This window comes from Pelodiscus sinensis, chromosome 16 (assembly GCF_052426305.1).
Source record: "Pelodiscus sinensis isolate ZL-2025 chromosome 16, ASM5242630v1, whole genome shotgun sequence".
NCBI lineage: Eukaryota > Metazoa > Chordata > Testudines > Trionychidae > Pelodiscus > Pelodiscus sinensis.
In genome coordinates, this window is record NC_143067.1 from 9,549,700 (window position 1) to 9,559,258 (window position 9,559).

The 9,559-nt window shown below is 38.6% G+C and overlaps 1 protein-coding gene across 1 annotated transcript; it reads right to left on the reverse strand.

The window, feature by feature from the left end:
* Positions 1-386: 386 nt before the first annotated feature.
* Positions 387-5,665, reverse strand: LOC149523501 (rho GTPase-activating protein 24-like). Its single transcript, XM_089769469.1, has 2 exons — positions 4,910-5,665; positions 387-2,935 (listed from the first exon to the last, which is right to left on the reverse strand). Exons 1-2 carry the CDS (start codon positions 5,164-5,166, stop codon positions 2,683-2,685), a joined length of 510 nt encoding a protein of 169 aa, XP_089625595.1. The 5' UTR covers positions 5,167-5,665; the 3' UTR covers positions 387-2,682.
* Positions 5,666-9,559: the final 3,894 nt, after the last annotated feature.

A 9,559-nucleotide genomic window follows, 5' to 3' on the forward strand; every position in this document is an offset into this window, starting at 1 on the left:
CAGAAATTTAATTTATGCCATGATGTGCTAACAGTGTCCATTTGCTATGTATAATGGACAAACTTCTCAGACACTTCGCCAAAGAATTAATGCCCACAAATCAGACAGTTTCACAAAGAAAAAACAGTTTCTTGTCATTTCAACCAGACTGGGTGTTGTCTCAATTACCTCAATACATGTATATTACACCAAAGAGACTTTTAACACCACACTACAAATGGAAATCTCAGAACTGTCATTCATGCTTAAATTTGACACTTTACGAATGGGCCATAACAAAGATGCTAACTATCTTACCCATTACAAAGATAGCTTCCCCAATTATCACCCCTAATATCATTATCTCATAGACATTAACCTTCCCCCCTCACCCCTCCGGCATGCCCCCCTCCGTTCTAAAATCTGATTTGTCAATTTTGTGTGTTCACTTTTTTTTTTTTTTATCCCTTTGGTATATATGGTCATGCCAATTTTCTTCCACAATTTGATCTGAGGAAGTGGGTCTGGCCCATGAAAGCTCATCACCTAATAAACCATCTTGTTAGTCTTTAAAGTGCTGCATAGTCCTGTCTTTTGTTTCAGTAAGACCAGACTAACACGGCTACATCTCTATTACTGTTCTGAAAGGTTGGTGACCCCTGTTATAGAATGAGGCTGTGTTGCAGTGAGAGGTTCTGCATTGGCACCTCGTTCCTGATCTCAAATTTGTTCTTTCCTTTTCACAGAACTAAGGTTTATTTTCAGAACTGAGGCTTCATAAACTGACCCACATTCAAAGACCATCCAATTGATAGCCGGTGCTCCCTGTCTCCAACGAACAATGTTCCTCAGGTCTGAAGATTATTTTCATTCTCTTATACCTTATGATGGCAATACACGTACTCCCTCATGCAGTGCACGTATTATCAAATCAAATGAAATGAGTTAGCACTTCTATGGACTCTTGAGTCATTCCATCTGTGCCTTCATAAATCATCCTGTATATGCACCTATACATTAAAATACAATTCGACCCAATGTGTACACAAACACAGAGAGTAAGGCTTTGGGATTTGTTTGTTTTTAGCCCTTATGACCAGATTAAGGCAAACATGACTCCGCTTCCCCCCCCTCCGCCCGTACAATCAAAATTTGCTCATTGGGCCACTCTCCCTGATAAATCTCAAGCTTTTATTGCCTCCAGGTAAAGCACAAGAGAAGCCTTTAACAAAGTCACACTTCTTCTTTTCTTCTCTTCACATGGGAGAAGTGTATCTTTTTTTATTGCAAAACTGAACTGTGTTTGCTCAAGCTTTCCGAAATATGTGCCCTTGGATTGAACACACAGAACTTCAGTTTGAGAATTAAGTTTGAGAAAGTTAGGAACTAAGAAACTATATAATAGACATTCTTGTGGCCCTTAACTCCAGACATCACCATATGCTGAAAGTAGGTCCCGATGCAGCAAAGTAGTTAGGTACGTGCTATAAATAAACACATGAATAATCCCAGTTCTAGTTAGCAAAACATTGAAGTGTGATTATAATTAAGTAATTTGGTGAATACAGATCACACTGACCAATTGGGGATTTGCTTTTCTTTAAAATACTTACTTTTTGCAAAAAAAAAAAAAAATCTTTTTCCTATTGATTTGATCTGAAAATGGCATGTATCGCTTGAGACCTCATTATCTGAAAAAATATCCAAGTAGCATTAGTTTTTTTCCAAATAGACTAGTTGGTGACCAAATAGATTTAAAAAAAAATCAGGAAGGTTTATTTTACATAATTCATCTGAGTAAGTTTCTTTAAAAAATTGACAATGGTAAGGAATGTTCAAAAAAGGGAATTTTCTTTCTGTATACTTCGTTTTTGGCAGAAACCATCTGGAATTGCCCTTTCATTCTGAACAGAGAAAAACAATTGTCTGACTGGTACTGAAGAGGAGGAAAAATGCAACTAGCCGTAGGCACTGAAATGACTTACAAATATGTCCTCCATTTTTGTAATACAATGTCACTCAATTATGTATTCTTCTTGTCTCTGAAAACTGGCAATCGGTAGCCATAAATACATAATTTATTGTTTGTATCCCATCATAACACAGGCCATCAGTTATCCCAGTGTTCAGAATATAAACTGTGTTGATTATTGTTCTGGTTTTGCTTTTGGAAAATTCAAGTTTTTAAACTCTTTGACATGCGTCTGAATTGACCTTGGTTGCTCATTAGTTGGTGTTGATGCTAGTGACTAGAGAAACTATATTGATAATTTACAAGTATAACTGTAATAAGGCTATTTGGTTAGTTACTCTGTGGCTGGAGAAATGGATAGACTGAAATATAATCAATTCTGCTTCGCATGGGTTCAAATAAAGATTTTTTTCTTCCACTCAGTGCTGACGTGACTTATTAGTGTGCTGTTCTCACTGCAGTTTTTGGATTGTCTTGAACAAATACAAGATTTTTATATGAGCAGGCAAAAATAATTTTTAACAAAACTTTCAAAATCAGATTTATGCTATTTAAAGTTAATAGGCATTACTTACTTGGTTTAATAAAATGCTGCAATTCTATCCCATTTGTATGAAAAGTTTAAAGAAGTTTAATTTTATTACTAAGCTTATTTTAAGATTCAGAATCTAATTTCTGCATTGAAAAGAGTAACCATTTAATCAAATATTAGCTCTTTTTTTCAAACTGATCTAGTTCATTGATTTAAAAACTTTGAACAATTTTCTCTCTGTCTTCTTCACATCGTTTGTTAATTCCCCAAAGGTATCAAAAAACTCTTCCATTTCCCTTTGAAGCATTTCATTTCTTCTTTCTGCATCTTCCCGTGCCCTTTCTGCATTTCGCATTTTAATCTCCACCAGACTGTACCACTTCCGCTGCTGACCCAGTTTTGAATGTAGATCCTTAATCTCTGATTGCAGCTCTTTGGTCCGCTGCTCCAGGCTGTTTGAAAGATAGACACTGCAGTTTATAGGGCTCTTTTTTTCCTGTCACCATTCATGAGAAGCCTAAATTTATAAAAAGCATTTTGTTTTAAGCATGTGATGCTATAAATAGAAGTGTCTAGAGAGGCACTTGGAATCTCCAAATTAGACTATGTTGAGTTCCCTTTCAACTTGTTGCTAATGCACTTCTCTCCTATCGTTAATAATTTGTTCAATTTCTGCAGCTCAGTGAATTAAAGTACCAATCCTGCTCAGAAAGTTGTCTTTTTTCCTTAAAGGTAAATGCAATTTTCCATTTTATACTCATGCTGGTAAACCTTAAATTGCAGCATAAAAAAGCAATTTTGCATATTTTTTTGCACAAAGACCTACCTGTTTTACTTAGATTGTGTGCAATTCCACTAATATTAAGAGTTATGGAAGAGAGGGGCTATAATCAGTGTATAGTCTTCACTTAGAACCTCTATGCGAAATCACTCCCACAAACAGTTGGATTTACATCAGATTTCAGTGGAATATCACAAGTATTCAGGATGCTTGTACACCCTCTGTATCTAACACTGAAAAAATTAACAGCTATCAAAATTTGCATTTCCAGACTCTTGTTGTTTAACTGTTTAACTTTTTGTTGCTTTAACTTGTACTGTATGGAATATTAGATATGTGAGAACTGTGTCACTCACATGTAATAGGCCGTACAGTGGAAATCGCTAAACCTGTTCAACAGCAATCACCAACACAACCATTTTTAGGAAAGAAAATGAGAATACCAAATTAAAATGGGAAGGGAGAGTTTAAGAAGAAGGTAGTAAAGATAGAACTAAAAAAAGGAACAGCTTTTTTTATTTTCCCACCCACCTCTTATTTAATCTTTTATGTTACTCAACATAAAAGATGATGCATCTAAGACCTATGATATTTTTGTGTCAGTTGTATCATTTACTTTCCTTTTTATTGTAAGGCTAGACCTGCATAATATATGGCAAGGCAATGTGTGTCATTAATTGCTTTTAATTCCATTCATACTGAGGCTTCTTCAGTGCTGGGCAAAAAATATTGACCAGGTGTTGTCGTCATAGTGTTTGCAGGGAATAAATGTATTAAACAGAATTGTTAAACCTTTGAAAATGGGACTATCCTATGAAACTCAAACCTCCAAAAATATTCAGTATTGGGCAAAATTCCACTTGTTCTCTTATTCTGAAGGCAAATTAAATGTCCCCCATTGCAAGTCACTAACATTATGTCAAGGCATTTCACAGTTTATCTAAATATTCAATTTGGATAATTGATCTGAAATTTTAAGGTATGAACAATTTTTTGTCAACAGGCAGCACTGTTCAGCTAACTGAGTGCAGACGTAGGGAGCTACTTCATTCTTATTCCACGTCTACCTTTGACTCACTAAGCAGCCTAAGGTAGATTACTTTCATATCAGGAAACTGAATAGGGAAAAAGTAGGGTCGTACTTGCCAATTTCTCCACTGAGCTGTTGCAAAGAATTTTCCTTTTATGCTTATAAAGCTCTGTGCTAGCACATGTTGTTGTTGTTGTTCATATTGTGTCTTATTTTCCCCAAACCACTCGGCTCTGCAAATTACAGCTCCTCACCCTGGCTCGGGGCGGGTGGGTAGGAATTCTACAGTAGACTACACATGTTTTTTTTAAAAAAAATCTTCCAGTTCTCCAAGAAATTTTAAATGCTTTTAAAATTTCTGACCAGCTCAGATGATATTGCCTTCTGTTAATTTTAAATAAGTGCCATTAGCCTAAATTGTAACATATCAAATTTGGTCTCTTGCAAATATTGGATAGTGAGAAACATTCACCATAAAATGTGAACAATCCTTATTTCTATTGCAATAATGTCTAAAGACACTAGCTGGGGCTCTCTGCCTTCTGGCAGGAGGCAGAGTACGTACAAAGAAATACAGTCCCTGTCCCGGGAAGTTCATAGTGTAAGATCCCTTACCTTGTAATTTTAGCTTCATACTCTGCCTTTTGCCTGGACATCTGCTTCTTCAGGCTGAGAAGATGGTGCTGCAATGAAGTCGAATTTACTGAGAAGTCATTGGCAGTAGGAGATCCTTCACTACTGTTGTCTGCTGGGCCATATCCCAAGCTTTCCTGGAGCCCCAAAACATTGGAAATTGCGGTTTTAGTTTCTTGGGGTTCTTCTGGACAGGTAGACCTGGTTAAATACTTTGAAGTCATGTTTTCTTCAAACATAATTTCAAATTGAGATCTAGTCCCTGGAGATCTAGGTCTTTGCTTATGCCCTCCTGGCTTTCAAAAAAGAATCAGTTATAGAAGAGAGCTTGTTTTCATGCATCTGCCTCACTCTGGACTGTGAAACTTTTCTTCCTCTCCACAGCTGTTTGAAGCTTTTCAAATACTTGGAAATAGTCCATTTTGTTGGAGCCTGGGTCTTGTTTCAGTCTCTGATTTTGTTTTTGATATGGAATGGGTGGTGTCTCAGGTCCACTATGCGCATGGCCTCATTGCGCTGGCTTGTTCTTATCCCCACGAGACACCGCCTCTTTTGTGCACCCTCCATCTTTTCTGCATAGTTTGAATGACATCTGTGGGTGGCACATTGCATAGCTGTCTGCATTGCTAGTTGCATTCTTCTCTGATAAATCTTCTGCCATGGTAATCTTGGCTGTCACTAACCCAGGACAGAAGGGGATATCTGGTCTGTATTCTACAAATACAAGGCTTCCTATGTCCCATGTTCCACAGATTAAGGAAGAGGCATGTTAAATCTGTTTTGGATGCTGTGTGTCTAGCCAGCCTGGCGTGAGAAAAACTGCATGAATGGAAAACAGCTTGCTATGCTTTTTGATTTCTGACATCAACTGTCGCATATTTTCAAGGAAGCAGAGGCAATGGTTAAAGTAAAATGGTTCAGTCTCTCCACCACTATTGTATCAAGGACTGTGAGGTCAAGGAAGCTTTAGGGCCCTTTGTCTACTTACTCTTCAGTCCCAGTAGGAAAAACTAGCTAACATGCATACAGTTTAAATAGACATTTATTTTTAATGGCATTTTTTCAGAGGATACTCAAATAAAGTACAGCTTCATTTTTTCTGGTTAAGTACAGCAAATTTAAACAGGAGAAAAAGAAGCTTGTAATTGCAATTTAAATATATTTAACTTTAAAATTAAATCAGTTTAATGATTTGGAGAGCCTTTTCCCTCAGCCATTTGGTACAAGAAACAAGATGAAGTTTGAAAAGTGGGCAAAGCTATTAGTGTAAATACCAATACAAATAAACTATAGAAAACTGGCAGAAAGCTGGCCCAGCTCCACTTTTTGTTTTCTTTTCAGGATTTCCCACTATCCATGCTGAGTTCCTCTTTCTGATGTTCTTACCATGTTTTCTGTTCCTGACTCAAGAGTTTGTATTTTTTAAACAAACAAAAATTCTCTGACAGTGATGTACTCAAAATAAAGGCTACTCCACATATACTTTAAAAATATCTGTTGAACCGGATGCTTTCATAACTAAGTGTGGCCAGCTGCTAGGTTATCTCACTTATTTTATGAAATTGCGATATCCTAAATTTACATGTTAGATTAAAAATGGTGCATTATTCCCACAGGAATATAGAGCATTGAAAGCTGGTCCCCTTTTGCTATAGAAAAACCGGCCATCAGTAGGGAAGTAACTGCTTAACTGGTAAGCATCACCAGCCTAGCTGGGCCCACCGTGCGGAGAGGAGAGGCGCTTCAGCCTGGCCAGGCTTGCAGCAGCATGGGATCCCGGTTAAGTGGTTAAATATAACATTTAACCAGTTAACTGAATAAATGGGATTTTACATCCCTAGTCATCCATTAGGCTACCTAGTCCAGTATTTCTCAGCAAGTGGTACGAGTACCCTGAGAAGTCTGGGGGGTACATCAACACAACCGAAATTTGGAGAAAACTGAATATTTGTTAAGTTTTACACGTTTTATTATATTTGTACTTTTTACACCCAAAAATTTCATCGCCCACCTGGCTACGATTAAATTGTTTGAACAAATGTGTTGCAATGGTAGAAAAAAATGTGTGTCTGTGTGTCTGAAAACTGGAGGTACTGGAGGTACTTATAATTTTTTTTAAAGGGGTACTTTATAAAAAAAAAAAAGGTTGAGAAACTACTGGGAAACTTTATTAACTTGAGTGATGTTACCAAATGTTTATAATCCATGTACTGTAGCGGGAACTCTGCATCCTTCATGGAATTTTTCTTTTCTCAGACCTGTAAAAGTGTCTGGATGAGGCTCATACAGCTTTAATCAGATAGGAATATGGTTTTGATTGATTTGGGCTGGCTTAGTTGAATTTGACTACAATCCCCAGCCCCCCCCAACGGCAGACTTCGGCATTGTGGAGGCAGGAAAAGGGAATAAGGGAGCCATCTTGGTCTTGTTAACAAGAGAGCAAGAGTCAGGCTAAGTCTGTGGCCTGACAACGCGAGATCTGTAATTAGACGCTGCCTTTGCCTCTCGCCTCCATACGGAGATAAGGATAGAATGCTGACTCTGGCAGGGACCTTGAGATAAGGAGCATCTGGGTGGAACTAAATAACTGTTAGCCATTGGTGTTTGGAATGGGAAGGAGACTAATTGTTATTATATCTAATAGACAGTATATAAACTGCTTCATAATTGCTTGTATTCGAAGATCTGCCTTGGAGGGGGGGGGCTTCCCCCCCTGTCCGAACCAGTTTTTCCCTTGCTGCAGCTCGTAATAAAACTGCCTCTGGCTACTTGTTGCTTACAAACTCAGAGTGAGGACAATGTTTTCTTCCACAGCATCCACTAGCTATTGTGAGTTTTAAGTTTCTCTCTTTTCTCATGTGAATAATACACTATTATTCATCACATTGTGCCCAAAGCTCTGCTAGGGACCTTGCAGAACATAGAAAGTAAAAGGGACTTTTGAAATTTTTACTCTAAGCCTCCTTAGAAAACAGTCCTTAAACTTGAACAAGCACTGAATATTCACTAAAGAAGCCTCATGATTATTGGCATACGAAGAATCAGGAGAAATAAGAACTACACTCATATTGATGACAAGAAATCTGCTGACTGAAGGAGTGAGATCCACAGATTCTGTTTTGCAGAAGGAAAGAACCGAGTAAATAAAAATCAAGAACTGCAGTTGCTACCAAACCAAAGTCTTTAATATTCGAGACATTTTTTTCGTCAGAATAATGTAATTGCTTTACACACATTTTAGGTTTCATAAATAACAGATGGCTGAAGTCTCTGAAGAATTAGATTTTCTTATCTTTTATGATAAATTACTTTCTGACAAAAAAGGGAGGAGGGAGGGAGAGAGACAGACAACTGTGAAGAGTACCAGCTGTTACACAGCTATCAAAGACCTTCCTCGTTTCATTTAAATGTAGAATTTCTTGTCATACATTCTTTTAACAGTCGTTTTTACATTTTTTTTTCTCATGACCCAGTTGAAGAAAATTGATGCCTGTGACCCAACATAATTTGACTGGAGTGGGGCTGAGGATGGGAGCTTTCTGGTGTAGGAGGGAGCTCTGGCTTGGAGGGGGAGGGGTCAGGGACAGGGCAGGAAGGGCTTACCTTGAGCTGTTCCTGGTAAGCGGTACAGTGGGGGCATCCTTGGCAGCCTTCCTGGTGCACAGCCCTATCCAAGACATCTATAGAGCCTCAATGGGATTCTCTTTTCACTCATTCATGGTGCATTGTTCCATCGCTCAGCAAGTCAGAGACAACATGGGGTTTGACAGCGCAGTGTTGCAATCTGCACATCAGTGGACTCCTACCTGCCTCCGTTGGTACTGCTTGGAAGTCACCTAATACAGAATGGACATGTGCAAGCACTCCAAGAAAAAACAGTAACCTTTTTCCATAACTGGTGTTCTTTGAGATGTGTTGCTCATGTTCATTCCACATTCTAACCTCCTTCCCCTGTTGGAGTTTCCTGGCAAGAAGGAACCAAGGCTGCAGGGAGCCGGTGGTGCTCCTTATACTGCAGTATGTGTGGGATGTTCTAGAGGACACTACAGAGGGAAAAATGTTCAGCACAGGGCATGTGGCGAGCACATATACCTAATATAGAACAAACACGAACAACGCATCTCAAAGAACAGCAGTTATGGAAAAAGGTAATAGCCTTTTCCTTTATATAGCATTTTTGAACTGTTGATTATTTGTATTTTGGTAGCACCTAGAGGCTGCAAGCCCCAGTGCACTAGGTACTGTACATACATAAAACGGAAATGGTCTGTGCCTGAAGAGTTTGCAATCTAAGGGTGTGTCTAGACTACTGAGTTTTGTCAACAAAAGTGGACTTTTGTCGACAAAACTATACCAGCGTCTACACTACCGCTGAGTTCTGTCGATATAACGTCGACAGAACTCAGCAGTTTTGTCGACGCTGGTATACCTCATTTTACGAGGCATAACACCTTCTGTCGACAGTGTTACTGCCTGTAGGGTTGCGTTTAGACTACAGGGTTCTGTCGACAAAGGAGCTTGCTTTGTCGACAGAACTCAATGTGTCTGGACGCTCTTTGTCGACAGAAGTTTTGTCCACAGATACTGTCGACAAAACCCGGTAGTCTAGACGTACCCTAAGTCGCTGCCCAT